The sequence below is a fragment of the Agelaius tricolor genome, unplaced genomic scaffold (assembly GCF_023055355.1).
Source record: "Agelaius tricolor isolate 1412-34295 unplaced genomic scaffold, bAgeTri1.0.p SCAF_19, whole genome shotgun sequence".
Classification (NCBI taxonomy): domain Eukaryota; kingdom Metazoa; phylum Chordata; class Aves; order Passeriformes; family Icteridae; genus Agelaius; species Agelaius tricolor.
The window spans coordinates 15,031,109-15,047,109 of record NW_027269279.1 but is presented as its reverse complement, the minus strand read 5'-3'; the positions used below and the strand labels follow the sequence as shown (position 1 = coordinate 15,047,109).

Sequence of the window (16,001 nt, the reverse complement as noted above, 5' to 3'; positions counted from 1 at the left end):
GGAGCTCGAGAAGCGGATTGGCTGTAAAGCCCTGGAGGGCGGGTTGTCCGGTGAAAGTGCAGCTTACGATTGGACACAGCACCTGTCAGTCTGAGGGGGAGGGGCCGTGGGCCGGAGGAAGACGGAAGCGGGTGATGAGGGGAGGCAACATGGAGGAGACGGCCGGGGGTGAGCGGTGGGGAGGCCGCGGTGAACTGGGATTCGGGGTCTCGGCCTGGGGGGCCCTACCCGCTTCTCGGGGGACGTCCCAGCCAGAAGGGCCGGGCCTAGCGGGGGCCCGGCTCCGCGGAGTTCCGAGGTGCTTGGGCCGAGCCGGTGCCACGGTGTTCGGCCCCAGTCTTGGTGAGGGGCGCTCCGGGCCGGGCCGGGCCGGGCCGGACTCCCATAGACAGCGGGCACTGCTGATCGGGAGGTGGCGCTGAGCCTTGCCCGAGGCCCGGGCCCGGCTCCCGCGACAGACAGCGCCGAGTGAGCGTGCCCGCTGCGGGCTGCCGCTGTCACCGGGCGGTGTCCCGGGCGCGCCTCACTGCGGGGCCCCGGCTGCCCTCCCCGGGCCCCTTCTCCCCCCTCCCCGTTGCGGGCCCGTGGCTTTTACCGTCGGCGGAGCTGCTGATGAGCTCTGCCATGGTCCGTGCGGGCTCCATGCCGTCGGTGCGGGCCAGCCCCGGCGTGTTGAGTCCGTGCCCGGAACGCGGCCCCGGGCGGGCGGGCGGCGTTCGCCGGCTGTGGCTGGAGCGGCCCGGCCGCCCCCTATGCTTCCCCGGGCCGGGGGCTCCGATCCCGTCAGCTCCTGCTCCGGGGAGCTGAGCCCGAAGCAGAGCCGGGAGCGCTGACAGCACAGCGGGGAATGCGGGGAGGGCTCGAGAGGAGCAGGGGCCGGCAGGAAGCGACTGGTGTGGCACGGAGGGAGGAAACGCCAAGGGCCTGAGCTCACCATCAGCCTCGGGTCATAGCCCTGCTGAGCCTCACGAGCCCCGTGCGTGTTTATTGCTGTGCTGCCCAATTTCCACTTAGGTCATCTGGACCAGCCTTTGCTCCCCACACACGGTGTTTATTGCCATTGTTGTCTTTGTCCCTGTTCTGATGACAATAAGCCTGTGGCACGTCCACCTCTTCTTTCCCGCTGCCTGACACTGAGAGCAGAACTCAACAGGGCTGCAGCTCCTTCTGAGGGGCAGCTCTGATCTCTGGGACAGGGAATGGCTGGAGGGTCAGGGTGGATATCAGGAAAGGTTCTTCCCCCAGAGGGTGCTGGGCACTGCCCAGGCTCCCCAGGGAATGGGGACAGCCCTGAGGCTGCCAGAGCTCCAGGAGAGCTTGGACAGCGCTGCCATGGATGCCCAGGGTGGGATTGTTGGGGGTCTGTGCAGGGCCAGGAGCTGCCCTGGATGATCCCTGGGGTCCCTCCCCCCCGAGGATATCCCATGGCTCTGTGGTACCCCTGCAGAGAGAGCCAACCTGGCCGGGGTGCGGCACATCGTGCTGGTGCTGTCGGGGAAGGGCGGCGTTGGGAAGAGCACCCTCTCCACCGAGCTGGCCCTGGCGCTGCGGCACGCTGGCAAGAGGGTGAGTGAGCCCTTGGGGTGCTGAGCTCTGCCTTGTCCTTTCCTGCCCTCAGCTGGGCTGGATTATGCCCACCCTTTCCATGTGGGTGTCTTTGGTGGGCAGTGTGTGGATTCTCTGTGAAAATGCAATTTGTGATAGTGTGATCCAGTTCAGGTAATGCAGTTCATTTCTCTTTTGTCTATTTTATTAAATCACCCAATACTTAGTGTTGAAATTGGCACTGGGACATAAATTGGCTGCTTTGTGGTGTCGCCCTCACTCCCTCTGTGGGGTGAAGTGGGTGAGCTCAAGGACTCTTAGAATGGGGATCAAAAGGAAATGTGTGGGCAGGAGACAGACTGAATTCCCTGAGGACCTTTTTAAAGGCTCTGTGCAGCCTGTGCCACTTGGGTTCTGGTATAAAGCACTTAGAAACACCCAGGGGATGCTCCTTGGGGAGCAGGAGGTCAGGAGGGATATGAAACTTAAAGCATTTGTGTTCCAAACGCGGCTGTTGTGGAAGCGGGGTGGCCGGGGGCTCTGAGCCCCCCTGAAGGGCTGTGCCTGTCCCCAGGTGGGGATCCTGGACGTGGACCTGTGTGGCCCCAGCATCCCACGCATGCTGAGGGTGCAGGACAGTGCTGTGCACCAGTGTGACAGCGGCTGGGTCCCCGTCTTCGTGGGCCAGGACAAGGCCATCGCCCTCATGTCCATCGGCTTCCTGCTGGAGCGGCCCGACGACGCCGTGGTGTGGAGGGGACCCAAGAAAAACGGTAACACTGGGGCTTGCTGCTGGGGGAACCTCCTGTGAGCCCTCCTGCAGAGGGTATTCCTTGGGGGAATGAAGCTCCTGTTCCACAAGGATGGCTTGAAGTCACTCAGATGGGGACAGTGCAGCTGCAGCACATGTTTTGCTGACAGACAGCCTTGTCCCCTCTCCCTGTCCCACGGCTCCCAAGCCGCCTGCTGAAGCCAGTTGTGGTTTGGGGTTTTTTATCTGTCCCTTTTATTTCCACAGCTTTGATCAAACAGTTTGTCACCGACGTGGCCTGGGGGGAGCTGGACTTCCTCATCGTGGACACGCCACCGGGCACGTCTGACGAGCACATCTCCACCGTGGAGGCCTTGAGGCCCCACCAGCTGCTCGGGGCAGTCCTGGTCACAACCCCTCAGGTGGGACACGGGGCTGGAATTCCTGGCAGAGGGGAAAATGCACCCCAGCTTTGCACAGGGCTGTCTGTGGATGCCTGTTGTACACATGTGCTCTGGAGGCACAGTCAGGGTGGCCAGAGGGATCCCCAACTGCTGCTGTTCCCCCAGGCTGTGTCCGTGGGGGACGTGAGGCGGGAGCTGACGTTCTGCAGGAAGGCAGGGCTGCACATCCTCGGCATCGTGGAGAACATGAGCGGCTTCGTGTGCCCCCACTGCTCTGTGAGTTCTCCTGACCTTACTGTGCAGCCTTGGGGCTGCTCTGGGCCCTTCCTTGGGGTGCTGGGGTGGAGAATTGGGAAATGCCACGAGGGTGATGCTGTGAGCCAGCTTTGGGCTCTGCTGTGGGGAAATGCCTGGGACTGCAGGGTAGAGGGGAGCTGGCCCTGCTCAGGGCTGGCAGCTCCTGCCCTGTCACACAGGGCTCTGGCCTTCCTAACTCACTCCTCTTCCTCCCTCAGGAATGCACAAACATCTTCTCCAAAGGGGGAGGCGAGGAGCTGGCCAAGCATGCTGGGGTGCCCTTCCTGGGTGAGTGGGCTCTGCAGCACAGCTCTGCTCAGGGCTGGTCTTGTGATGCTCTGGGAGGGCTGAGCACAGAGAAGGAACATCCCAGGGGCAGGTGGGCTGGGCTGGGAGCTGAGCTGAGCTTTGTGCTTTGCTTTTCTGCCATCCAAACTCCTCACAGTGGGCCCCTGGCCCTGCTAGGGCAGAGGTGGTGGTGCCAGCAGCCTGCTCTGACTGCTGACATCATGGTGACAGTGTAAACAGGCCTGGAGCTCCATGAGAGCCATGTTGGAATGTCTGGAACCTTCCTGAGAAATGGGGGCTGAGGGCTGAGCCCTGTCCCTGGACAGGGCTGGGATCAGGTGGGAGAGCCCCTCTCATGAAGCACCGGTGTGGGGTGGGGTCTTGGAGCCAGAGGAAGTGGTTGCAGGTGAGAATGATCTCCTGGAGAGCCCAGGGAGGGCAGTGGTGTCTCTTCCCCACCATTTTCCCTGGAGTTGACTGTGGCAGTGTGTGTTTTATCCCTGGCTGCAGACCTGGGCCCTGCAGGGAGTGAGCTCTCACTCTCTCTCCCTGTCCCACAGGCTGCGTCCCCCTGGACCCCCAGCTCAGCCAGAGCTTGGAAGAAGGCAGAGACTTCATCCAAGAGTTTCCCAAGAGCTCTGCCTTCCCTGCCCTGACTCACATTGCCCAGCAGATCTTGGATACATCACAGAGGAGCTCCTGAGGAGGGTGTGGAGCTGGACTGGTGCCAGACTGGCAGCCCCAGCAGCGGGGAGGGGATGCAGGAACTGTTCAACTCAAACTGGGGTGTGAGGGGGGAGCACAGATTCCTGCTGCTGCTGACAGTCCCAGAGGGAAGAAGCCACATTCCCTCAGACTCAAAGAGACTCGAGCTGCAGTCCAGTGCTGTTCTTCCCTGAGCATTCCCACATGGCTCTGACCACCTGGATCATGGCTCCATGTGCTGCTGCCTTCTCCTGCTGCCCCTGCATGATGGATCACACAGGGCTTGCCTCAGTGCCTGGCTCGTGCTGGGTGCTCCCATCTGGAGCCAGGCCAGGCTCTGAGCTCAGAATTCTCGGCTCCCTGGTTCCTGATGGACCATGAGGGCACAGCACAGCCTGGGCTGGGCTGAGCAAACCCCTTCAGGAGCTGTCTGGGAGCTGCATCCCATCGTGCTGGGAAGGAACCCTTGGGCCTGCTGGGCTTCTGTGACTCAGGAATATTTTTCTAGGTTCCAGGCAGTAAACCCTTTTCTTAAAATGCACGTCTGCAAAGTTCTGTTTTTCCATGGCTTCAGACCTCACTGTACCTCTGAGTCTTGGCCTTTCACATACATCAAGGTGTTTCCTGCTGTTCCCTGGTTTCCTTGCTGGAATTCAGTTAAATGTCTCCTATAACAGCATCAGGATCCAGCCTGTCCCTTGCCTTGCTGTGAGCCAGCCCTGGCAGCCTGCCCTTCATGGAGCTGTTCTCCAGCCCAAGCCTGGGGCTCCTCTGTGTCCCCAGCTGGTTCCTGCTCCTTTCACTTCCCAGTGTCTTGTTCCCTGCACCTCTTCCCATGGACTCCTGCTCCCATGGGAGCTGCCCTCCTCTTGCAGGCTTGAGTTAAGCTGGGGAAGCAGTGAAGGTGGTGGCCTTGCATCTCATCTCCCTCCCTCCTGGACTCTGAGCCCCTCCTGCCTGCCTCCCTCTCTGCCTTTGGGACTCCCCCTCACTGAGGTTTTGGGAAGACAGGGAAATCCTGGATTTCCACTGAGGACACTGGATTCCAGCAGGCAGGAGCAGCACCCAGCCCTACTCCCGCTGCACAAGGACCCACACCCGAGCAGCTTTCCCCTCATCCCCTCAGGCAATTTTCCAGGAAAATTCTGTCTGACCTTTGGACACTTATCTGGGATTTGGAGAGCTGGGCAGTAGCTGCAATCTGTCAGGGCTGTTGGCTTCTGAGGGATAGCTGGGCATTTCTTGCTCCCTCCCTGGGAACAGCCAACCCCCCCCAAGGCTTGCAGGCAATGCTGGGAGCCCCCTGGGAGCCTGAATCCCTCACCCTGAGGGGCTCTGGGGAGAAATCCTGGCCGTGGGCAGCACGAGCTTTGGAAAAAACATAACTTACAAGGTGGGTTGCAATAGCTCCAAAGGTTTATTTGTCTGCTGCCATTTATCAGGTGAGCAACGAGCGGCTTTCTGTGCCCTGCCTACACCTGCTGCTGCAAGGAATCATTGCAGCAAGTCCTGTGCCCCTTCCCTAAGCTTGGGGGGGGCTTTTTTTCCTGTTCCACGGCAGGAAAACGCTTTGTTTTGTCTCATAAAAGTCCTGGCCTGGGCAGGGCTGCCCCTTGCTGTGGCTGCAGCGCTGGGGGTGCAGCATTCCCCCATCCAGAGATTCTCCTGCTGGGAGCTGGGAGCAACCATGCTCTGCCCTGGGGGCTGCTATTTAAATATGAAAGGACTGAAATACTCAGTTTGAAGCCCAGGGGGGCTGGTGCCCATCCAGCACCTTCTGAGCCAGGTGCTGTTGGAGGTGGTGGCAAATCTGTGCTCTGGCTGGGGTGGCACAGGGCCGGGATGAGGTCCCTGGGAGGGCCAGCCCAGCTCAGCAGTGAGCAAAGCTCTCCTGGGCAGTGTCCCGCAGGTCCAGCCCCGCCAGGCCCGGGGGCTGCAGGCAGGTGAGGTTGTTGTAGGTGTAGATGGGGACGTGGCTGTCGTCCCCCTCAGCCACCGACTGCACGAAGCGCGGCACCACGGCCGGGTGCTGCAGGGAGAAGTCCCGCAGGCCCTTCAGGGAGCAGTTGCAGTGCCAGTTGTTGCCCCCCAGCCACAGCTGCTCCAGGGTGAAGGGAGGGCACAGGAACGACACCGAGAAAGTCTCCAGGGAGTTGTTCCTCAAGCTGAGGTACCGCAGGTTGGCCAGGGGGGAGATGACGCTGTTGTCCAGTGTCTCCAGCTGGTTGTGGGACAGGTCGAGCCAGAAGAGTCTCTGGAGAGGGCTGAAGGTGTCCTGGGAGATCTCCAGGAGCTGGTTGGAGGAGAGGAAGAGGTACTCCAGGTTGCTCAGCCCCGTGAAGAGCCGGGGCGAGAGGTGGCTCAGCCTGTTGTGCTTCAGGTCGAGCTCCAGGAGCTCGTGCAGTTCGCTGAAGCTCTGGTCCTCGATCAGGGAGATGCTGTTGTGCTGCAGGAAGAGGCGCCGCAGGCTGGAGAGCCCGGAGAAGGTGTTGGCCCGGATCCTGCCCACGCAGCTGTGCTCCAGGTGGAGGCTGTGCAGCTTGGTGACCCCCTTGAAGACAAAGTCGGGCAGCACCTTGATGCAGTTGGCGGACAAGTGCATCACGGCCACGTTGTGCAGCCCCAGGAAGGCGCCGGCCCTGATGTCCTGCAGCTGGTTGTTGTTGAGGCTCAGCACCTCCAGCTGGCCCAGCCCCTCGAAGGTCCTTTCCGCCAGGCCCCGGATCCGGTTGTGGCCCAGCTGCAGCTCCTCCAGGAACTGCAGGTCCTTGAAGGTCCTGGGCCTCAGGCCGGCGATGGAGTTGGTGGAGAGGCGCAGCACGTGCAGGCTCAGCAGCCCCAGGAAGGTGTCCTCGTAGAGCTGGACCAGGCGGTTGTGGGACAGGTCCAGCCACCGCAGCGACTTCATGCCCATGAAGGCACGGGGGGCGATGGCGTTGATCTGGTTGTGGTTCAGGTACAGCTTCTGCAGCTTCTGCAGCTTGACAAAGATGTTGATCTTGATGCCCTTGAGCGCGTTCCCGCTCAGGTCCAGCTCCTTCAGCTCGGTGAGGCTGCAGAAGAGCTGGTGCTGGAGGTAGGGCAGCTTGTTGCCAGCCAGGATCAGCTCCCTCAGGTTGGGCAGGTCGTGGAACACCTTGTCGGGCAGCACCACCAGCGAGTTCCAGCCCAGGTTCAGGTACCAGAGGTTGGAGAGCCCGGCAAAGAGCCCTTCCTCCACCTTGCTGAAGTGGTTGTTGTTGAGGCTGAGGGACACGAGGTTTTGTGTGTGCAGGAAGGTGTGCGGGGCCAGGTGCCTGAGGCGGTTGCGCTCCAGGTGCAGGTGGTAGAGGCTGCGCAGCCCGTGGAAGGCGTGCTGCTCCACGGAGCCCAGCTGGCTGCTCTGCAGGTCCAGGAAGTCCAGGGCTGACAAATTCCTGAAGGCTGCGGCCGGCAGCAGCGTGAAGTTGTTGCCGTCCAGCCACAGCGCTTTGGCGTTGTGGGGCACGTCCTCGGGCAGGCGGCTCAGGTTGCGGCCGCTGCAGAACACGTTCAGCTCCTCGCTGTAATCGTCCAGGCTGCAGGCGCAGGGGCTGGGGCACCGCAGGCCCTCCCCGTCCCCCCCGTCCTTCGGGGGGTCCCCACCGAGGGGCTGCGAGGCCCTGGCCAGCAGCAGGGCCAGGGGGAGCAGGAGGGGGATGCCTGCTGGGGACCGAGGGGACAGCGTCAGTGCAGGGCTGTGGGTGCTCTGAGGGACCCCGCTTGGGACCCCCCTGGGACGACTTGGGACGCTCCCTTGGGACCCCCCTTGAGACCCCCCGGGACCCCTTGGTGGTGCCCGCACCGCCGGGACTGGGGTGGATAAAGGGGTCGGTCCCGGTCCTGCAGCTGCAGGGGTTTCAGAGGTTGGATCCCCTGGGAAACGGTCCAAGATCACCCCCCATTGCTGCACAGCTGTGACCCCTCGGATGCAGGGACCCCCCGAAATTCATCCCCATATTGCAGCGGGAGCCTCTCTCTTTCATGGGGAAAGGCCCCCAGACCCCTGTCCCCGTTCCTCCCCGGTGCACCTGGACTCGCTGGGCACCGGAGGGTCCCGGTACCGGTGCCGGTGCCGCGGTCCCTGCCCATCCCCGCACTCCCATCCACGTTTGGGCTCTGCCCTGTAGCCCCCCCAGGCAGCTCGGGGCCCCCCAAAATGTCTGATTAGCAGCGGAGGAGGAGCAGAGCAAAGGGTGCCTGGAGCCCGGGCAGAGCCCCAGCGTGTCCCTCCCGGTCCCTGCGTGTCCCCCAGCCCGAGGGGCAGCTCCAGCCTCACCTTTGCCTGCGCTCATGGCGGCGGGCAGGGCAGGGCAGGGCTCCCGCTCCGCTCTCCGGCCCCTCGCACTGCGCAGGGATGGATGGAGCAACCACCTTGACGCCTGTCCAGGCACCCGCCCGGCCGGGCTTAACCCCACTGCTGCTGGAGCCCGGGCACCGGGACGGGCTCCTGGGGACTGCCCTGAGGGCAGCTCGGGGCAAGGGTACAGAGCGAGATGTCCAGGAGCCTGATGGGGTCCTGCAGAGGGGGGTCCTGCCAGAGATGGGGTTTGTGTGGGCTTTGAGCCTGGAGGGAGGAATGGGGCAACCTCGGAGGGTGTCCCAGCACCGTGCCCTGAGCTCCTGAGCAGCAGCACTGACCCCTCCCTGCCCTGCCGTGCTGGGGATGCCCTGGGATGAGCCCTGGCAGTGGCTCCTCACTTTCCATCAGGACACAACAACCACACGCTGGGGCTTGGAGCATCCACAGGACACAGGGATTGAAGATTTGGGGATCAGCCTTAGTGCAGGATGGGCTGAAACACCCGAGGGTTTATGGTGATGCAAGTGGGAAATGAGTTGGGGAAAGGGGAAAAACTCTTCCCTGTGTGGCACTAAAACCCTCAGGGCAAAACCCTCAGCCCCTCCTGGGCATTTTCCCATTTTCCCTCCTGTCTTGCCTGGTGTGGGGATGGTGCTGGCAGCTCTCACCCTGCTCTGCCCAGTGCTTCTGTGCCCAAGGGGAAACTGAGAGCAAAGGCAGGGTCCCGCTGGTGGGGTGGTGGCTCTGGGGGTCCCCTGCTCCTCTGGCAGCCCCCAGGCAGTGGGATGAGGGCGGGTGATGCTCCAGGGCTGGCAGATGACACTCTGCCCTGGCAGCTCATCAAAACCAGCCCGGGGAGGCACTGACCTCATCCTGTGTCTCAGGTTATTTCCCCACCAGGCTCCAACACGGCTCTGTGGAATCTTTTACCAGTTTCCAGGAAAGAAATAGAAAGAAAAAGCCCCAGCAAGAGGAGCCCTGTGGCCAGATAGAAACGCCATGGCTGAACCTTCCCCTGTGCCTCCTCTCTGGAGATGCACCAGGCTGGCCCCACTGACATCCAGGACCAGGAATCTCTGCCCTGCAGTTGCTTTTCCCAGCCCTGGTTCCCCCAGGCTGCTTTGGGAGGAGCAGGGATTCCCTCCCCACCATTCCCACACCATGGCACCTCACCGTGCTCCCACCTTGCCCCTTCCCCTGGGAGCCTGCCACCTCCCCAGCTCCTCACCAGGCACTGCCATGCCCATGGAAAGGAGCTGCAGAGACAAATCCAGGCTCCAGCCTTGCCACCCAACTTTCCCACAGGCTCTGCTTCCCCTCTTCCCTTTTGGCCCTGAGTGGAATCCTCCTCCCCCTCTATTTTAATCCTGTCTTCTGGGAATTTATAGATCAGGAGGGAGAAATGAGGCATAGGAATACATGCACCCGCTAATAGGCACTGAGCACATATTGACACAAGGTGTAATCAATCTGGAAGCTAAAAAGAGCTGAACCAGCACAGGTCAGCCAGCCAAAACCCACAAAACCTCGTTGGAAAGTTTAAACAAGCCCTGCTTGCAGCTGGGAGCAGGTTCATCCCTGCCTCCAGCAGCCCTCCCCAGGGAAATATCAAATGAGGTGCAATGGGGAAATAAGGAGGGGAAATAAGGAAATCCCTCCCCAGAGTGGCTGTGCTGCAGGGAGGAGCTGGACCCATGTCCACCTTTAGAGCTCCTTGAGGCAGCTCCTCCAGGCCTGTCTGCACCCCAGACCCCCCTGACAGCCTGGGCTCCAGGTGTGGCAGGAGCTGCTGGGACCCTGCAGCTGCACCCCGGGCCCCCCATGTGCCCACAGCTCCCCAGGCGCCCTGGGGCCCTGGCTGTGGGTCCTGCTCCCTCCCAGCGTGTCCCTGGCCATGGGGACCCCTGTGGGATCCCCCCATCACTGCAGCTCCAGCAATGAACTCCCAGCCCCGAGCAAAGTCTGAGCCCCTCCCCTGGTTGCCATGGAGAAGGCTGTAATGGTATTAGGGAAAGCAGCAAAATCCTTAAAAAGTCGTTTTAAAACCTATTTAAACTCTAAGGAATCATTTACCTTCCCCAGCAGCTCCTGCAGTCCCTCCCCAGGGAGCTGCCCAGGCCCTTTGGGTGGGACATGCCACCAGCTGTCCCTGCTCTGTCCCCAGGCTGGCTGGGCTGGGGAGGGGACAGTGCTGGGCCAAATCTGCTCTGGGACCCGGCAGGGCCCCAGCAGGCAGGGTGAGTGACCAGGGACACTCTGCAGGGCCAGCAGCACCCAAGGAGCCCTGGGGAGCAGGGAGGTGACACGTGTGGCACTCAGCACTAACAGCTGAGTTAGGGAGTATTTTTAGCAAATCTTGCCAAATATTGTCCCTGTCTGGAGGAGAGCATCTCGTGTTGCCAGGGTAACCAGTGCTCCTCGTTCAGGACCAAAAACGTGTCCCAGAGAGAGGGGAGGGGTGACAGTGACACCAGCACCACAGGGTGGTGCCAACCTCCTGGGGACACCACAGGGACCCAGCCCCAGGAGTGGCACCGTGCCTGGTGCTCACCCACGTTTCTGGTCACCCTGCTCCTGGAGATAGGCACTGGGGAGTGGTGGCAGCTGCTGGTGAAGGTCCCCATGGGCATCTCTGAGTGCCCCCTGCTGCCCTGCCAGGGCTGCAGAGCCTCCTGTGGGTGCTGGGAAAGGTGCCCAGTGCCCTGGCAGCTCCAGGGATGCCAGCTCTGCCCTGCTGGCCCACGTGGCCATCGTGCCACCAGCACCTGCCTGGCCAAACTGGTTGGACTGGAGAGGTGAGGACGTCCCCAAGATGTGACTTGGGCAGGTCAGGGCCATTGCTGGGGGCAAAGATGGGGAAATTCCCAAACACTGAGGTGTGGGGAAAGAAGGGCCCTGGGAGCGGGGATTTGGGGTGCAGGGAAGGGCAGGGGAGCAGCGGCTGTCAGAGTGGAACTGGGTGGGGGAGAGCAGAGGGAAGGGAGGCACCACCGTGCCCAGCCCACCCTGAGGGCAGTGCCAGGGTGGGCAGGGACAGGGGAGAGGTGCTCTCCATGTGCCAGCTCAGTTCTGCAGACCCGGGCACAGAGGGAGCAGCCCGGACCTCGGGGTGCCTGAGGGAGGGATGGGGTGGGAGGGGGGCAGGGGGAGCAGAGCTGAGGGATGGGGTGGGAGGGGGGCAGAGGGAGCAGAGCTTTACCCCTGAGGGATGGTGAGAAAATGGCAGAGGGAGTAGAGCTTTCCTCCTGAGGGACAGGGTGAGAAGATGGCAGAGGGAGCAGAGCTTTCCTCCTGAGGGACAGTGAGAAAGTGGCAGAGGGAGCAGAGCTTTCCCCCTGAGGGACAGTGGGAGAGTGGCAGAGGGAGCAGAGCTTTCCTCCTGAGGGACAGTGAGAAAGTGGCAGAGGGAGCAGAGCTTTCCTCCTGCCCCAGATCCCAGCCCCACCCCATCCTCCCTGCCCAGCCCATCCCAAGTCTCCCCCCAGCCCTGCAGAGAAGCATCTGGAGGTGTCAGGGGGTGACAGTTGGGATGTGGGGTGGCAGTGGGTGCTGGCAGCCTGTCCGACTGCCATCCCTTGTCTGACCCAGGGATGGGACATCTGAGGGGCATTCCTTATCTCAAAGTTTCCATAGAAACACATCCCGTGTAAACCTCCTATCCAACCCCAAAAATTCTCTCCAAATCCATTTCCCACAGCACCCACAAACCCAGCATCCTTGGGCTGCACCCCAGATTGGGCAGGGCAGGGAGAGGATTCCCCGAGAGCCCTCCCGAGCACACAAACACCCCCAGGAGGGGATCCCGGGACAGGGCACACCTGGCTGGGCCAGAGCAGACCCAGAGGGGACCCTGGAGGTGGTTGGGGGCTGGAAGAACCTTTGCTGTTCTTCTGAGGGAGCTGAGAGAGGTCCTGCAGCTCCCTCCTCCTCTCCCTTCTTCAGGCTGGGGGAGCTGGGGCTTTCCAGCCTGGAGAATCCCTTGTGGCAGCCTCAGGCCTTGGAAAAGTGACACAGAAAAGCTTTTCCTCAAGCCAGGAGAAACGGTGGTGACTTTAAACTGGAACAGGGTGGATTTAGTTGGATATAAAGAGAAAATGTGCTGGGGGGGATCTGTGGGTGCCCAGGGATTCCCCATCCCTGGGGCAGTGAGGCTCAGGCACCCCCAGTGTGAAAAACGTCAATCACTTGGTTTTTTAAAATTTTCAAAGTTTAATAGTAATAAAATGGTTATAAAAATAGTGATACAATCAGAGTAATAATAATTTGGACAATTTGAATTAGGACAATATGAGACAATAAATACAAAGAGCTATGGACATCCAGGTACCTCTTTCTGGGCAGCACAAGCCCAAAAAAGGACCCACGTTAACAGAGGATTAACCCTTAAAAACAACAGCCTGTTGCATATTCATACACTTCATACATGATGCATAAATTCCATTCAAATACAGGATTCTGTCTGGTCATCCTCAACTTCTTCCTCTGAATCCTAACAGCGCCTTCAAGGTGGGAAGAAGTTCGTATCTCCTGATAATGGAGCAATAAATTCTTTTTCTCTGAAAGATTCAGGTGTCCTGTGGCTGCTACCTCTCTGCAAGTCCTTTCTTTAAAAAAATATCCTACATAGCACAGTTTCTATTTTAACATTTTTTATAACCTAAAACTATATTTACCACAGTACTTAAGAGAATTAATGCAGCATTACTAACACAACACATATAATATTCTAATTATATATAATATAATATAATATAATATAATATAATATTATATTATATTATATTATATTATATTATATTATATTTATATTATATATAATATAAATATATATTACACAATTATATAATATAAATATATTATATATTATATAAAATTCTAATTATATCATTATATATTATATAATATTTTAATATTTGCGAAAAGCCAATCATAAAATACACATTTTCGCATCCCGGGGTACAGAGGGCGTCCCGGGGGGAGTCTGGCGGATCCGGGCTCGGGCTCCCTTTGCTGCCGCTGGAAGCCAGATGGAGCCATCACTGCGCTGAGCCCGTGCGGCTCTGCCGGGAGCTGCTCCCCTGCTCCGCCCGGGGGTCCCCTGGGGGGCACAGGGCCGTGTGTGACCCTGCCAGGGCCGGAGGAGAGGGGACAACGAGCAGCGGGCGCCCCAAAGCCTCCCCGGAGCTCCCTGGGTTTGGGAGCGCTTCCATCTCCTAAAGCCGCGCTCCCGGGGCTGGGTTTAAGGTGAACCTGCCAAGGAGAGTGAAACCCCTCAGGGCAGAGCCGGGATTTGGCCGTGGTTTAATCCGGAGTGGTGCTGGAGATTCAGTGACACCCCAAAACTTCATTTCTCAGCCCCAATCTGCTTTTTGTGCTGTTGCCCGGCACAAAATTGGCTTTGTATTCCCAGCCCCTGGGAAAAGTGGTCGCTGTCATTCCTGGTGCCGGTAGCACACCTGGTACACAGGTTTTTATTGCATAATTAACGCCGTGTTTGCATCTGTTAATTGCCGTTAATTGGAGCGGGCTCGCTGCGGCAGTGGGGAGGGGGCAGCAGTGGGATGGGGGCGGGGGCTGTTCCCCCCCAAATCAGGGGGTCCGGGACAGATGCCGGGGCTGTGGGGCGGGGGTGCCCATGCCTGGGGTGCCCATGTGGGGCTGGGACCCCCCCGGGACGGAGCTGCTGCTGCTCGGCTCCGCCGTGCCCAGAGCCGTGGGCAGGGTGTGAATCGGGCTGGGGCTGGGTGTGAAGAGACTGTGAATTCTCATCAGCACTTCCATTACCTTAATAAAATTACTTCAGGTCTGTTAAGTTCTTTTGCAGCAAAACAAGCTGTAATTGCACGGTTTGCTGCTTCTCCTTGCCCTGAGCCCCCCGAAGTGCTCAGCCCCGGCTCTGCCCTCTGCCCACCCTCTCTGGGGGCTCCCCCAGCAGCCTGGGACAGGTGAGGAGCTCTGCTCGTCATGGAGCTCTGAGGATGGCCCTTCTCCCTCCCATCTGCTGAGCTCTGACAGATCCTGAGGAGTTATTTAGAGCTTTGGGCTTTTTTGAACATTATATTGTCAAAGCTTTTTTTCTGTGGGAGACAGATTATTACCTAAACTCACCCACTCTCCAGAAATAGTAGCAATAATAAGCCTGAAACGAGGAGATTAAGAGCTGGAATTCATTTTAGAATCATGGAAGAGTTGGAGTTGGAAGGGCCCTCTGAAGGTCTCCCAGTCCATCTGGTTTCACCCCTTTCAAGGTTATCCACTCCCTGTTACCCTCACTCAGACCCTGGAGATTCTCCAAACACTTTTAGTTGTGGGATTTGTCCCATTCCAGCCTGGAAGGTCCCAGTTTGGAGCCAGCAGCAGCCCCCAGACCAGCACAGCCCAGATTTGGCACTGTCTGGGCTAATCCAGGCTGGTTTCAGTGCATGCTTTGCTTTAAAACCTCATTTTCCACACAGCAGCTCTGATGTGAAGGGGGGAATTGGGAAAGGTCTTTGCTGCACCCGGAGCTCAGAGATCCTGGGGCCTCTGGAGCAGCTCCTTGGCACAGGAGGTTCAAGGATGCAGGGATCCAGGGGAAGTTCCCTGGAAGAAAATCAGATATTATGGGATGGGCTTGGAGCAGGAGGATGGTTTAGTGGGTTAATTATTGGGTTAATCAGCCCTTGGAATCATGGAATGGTTTGGGTGGGAAGGCACCTTAAAATCTATCCAGTGCCACCCCTGCCATGGCAGGGACACCTCCCACTGTCCCAGGCTGCTCCCAGCCCTGCCCAGCCTGGCCTTGGGCACTGCCAGGGATCCAGGGGCAGCCCCAGCTGCTCTGGGCACCCTGTGCCAGGGCCTGCCCACCCTCCCAGGGAACAATTCCTAATTCCCATCTATCCCTGCTCTTTATTCATTCTCAATTTCTCCTCTATTACTTTAAAATCTCCTCCCTTGTCCCATCACTGCTGGCCCATGTACAAATTCCCTCTCCCTCTCTCCTGTCAGCCCTGGGATGTCCCTGTCCTGGAGATGGAGGCCATCCCTGCAGCCACCTTTGGGAATGGTCCCTACAGGGCTGTACCCCCTCCCTGCCTGCCCTGGGCTCTTCCTGAGCTGGGGGCACAGGATCCTCCTGGGCAGTGCCAGCAGCTCCCAGCTCTGGGATTTCAGTGACCCTGAGATGTGTCACAAAGTCTCTTTTCCCAGCCCAGCAATCGAAGAAGGAGTCAGAACTCTTCAGTTCTCGGTCTCAAGGTTGTTTATTGTTTCTTATCTATAAAATTCTTTTTCTGTCCAGCTGAGGTCTGTTCAGCAAGACAGTCAGAGGAACTCTGCCTGCCCCCAGGGCAGTGTTATCTTTTTATACTAAAAACTACATGTACAATATTTACCATAACTTCCCAATACCTATCACTTGTGTTAGACAGCGAGCTTCTACCTTAAACCAATCCAAAAGTGCCACCATCACCCAGAAGATGGAGGACAAGAAGAAGAAGAAGAAGGACAGGACACACCCAGATTCCTCCATCTTGCCCCCTGAACCCCCATTCCAAAAACCTCAAAAATCCATTTTTCACCCCATGACAAACTAACTGTTATTCTACTTAGACTTTCTTTCCTTGCAGATCCTCATATAAGGTTGGTAATTTTTTCCATGGGTTAAAAATCAAAGGCACAGGGCTCTTGGGCTCTGTGCCAGGGTCTC

General features: G+C 58.9%; 2 protein-coding genes across 3 annotated transcripts; one reads left to right on the top strand and one right to left on the bottom strand.

Annotated features, from left to right (window-relative positions):
- The first annotated feature begins 71 nt into the window (after window positions 1-71).
- NUBP2 (NUBP iron-sulfur cluster assembly factor 2, cytosolic) lies at window positions 72-4,531 on the top strand. 2 transcript variants are annotated; one of them, XM_071444522.1, is made up of 7 exons: window positions 73-168; window positions 1,448-1,566; window positions 2,120-2,318; window positions 2,564-2,718; window positions 2,866-2,976; window positions 3,216-3,285; window positions 3,846-4,531. In XM_071444522.1, the coding sequence occupies exons 1-7, from the start codon at window positions 135-137 to the stop codon at window positions 3,986-3,988; spliced, it is 831 nt and encodes a 276-aa protein (XP_071300623.1). In that variant the 5' UTR covers window positions 73-134; the 3' UTR covers window positions 3,989-4,531. The 2 variants fall into 2 exon arrangements, with proteins under 2 accessions (XP_071300624.1, XP_071300623.1); XM_071444523.1 differs by lacking the exon at window positions 2,866-2,976 and having other exon boundaries at window positions 72-168.
- A 1,329-nt stretch (window positions 4,532-5,860) lies between these two features.
- IGFALS (insulin like growth factor binding protein acid labile subunit) lies at window positions 5,861-8,303 on the bottom strand. The gene is made up of 2 exons (XM_071444699.1): window positions 8,288-8,303; window positions 5,861-7,671 (listed from the first exon to the last, which is right to left on the bottom strand). The coding sequence occupies exons 1-2, from the start codon at window positions 8,301-8,303 to the stop codon at window positions 5,861-5,863; spliced, it is 1,827 nt and encodes a 608-aa protein (XP_071300800.1).
- Window positions 8,304-16,001: the final 7,698 nt, after the last annotated feature.

Coding starts and splice junctions, on each gene's coding strand:
- NUBP2 (XM_071444522.1), top strand. CDS start 135: ATGAGGGGAGGCAACATGGAGGAGACGGCCGGGG. Junction 1,567..2,119: donor TGCGGCACGCTGGCAAGAGG/GTGAGTGAGCCC, acceptor GCCTGTCCCCAG/GTGGGGATCCTGGACGTGGA. Junction 2,977..3,215: donor TCGTGTGCCCCCACTGCTCT/GTGAGTTCTCCT, acceptor TTCCTCCCTCAG/GAATGCACAAACATCTTCTC.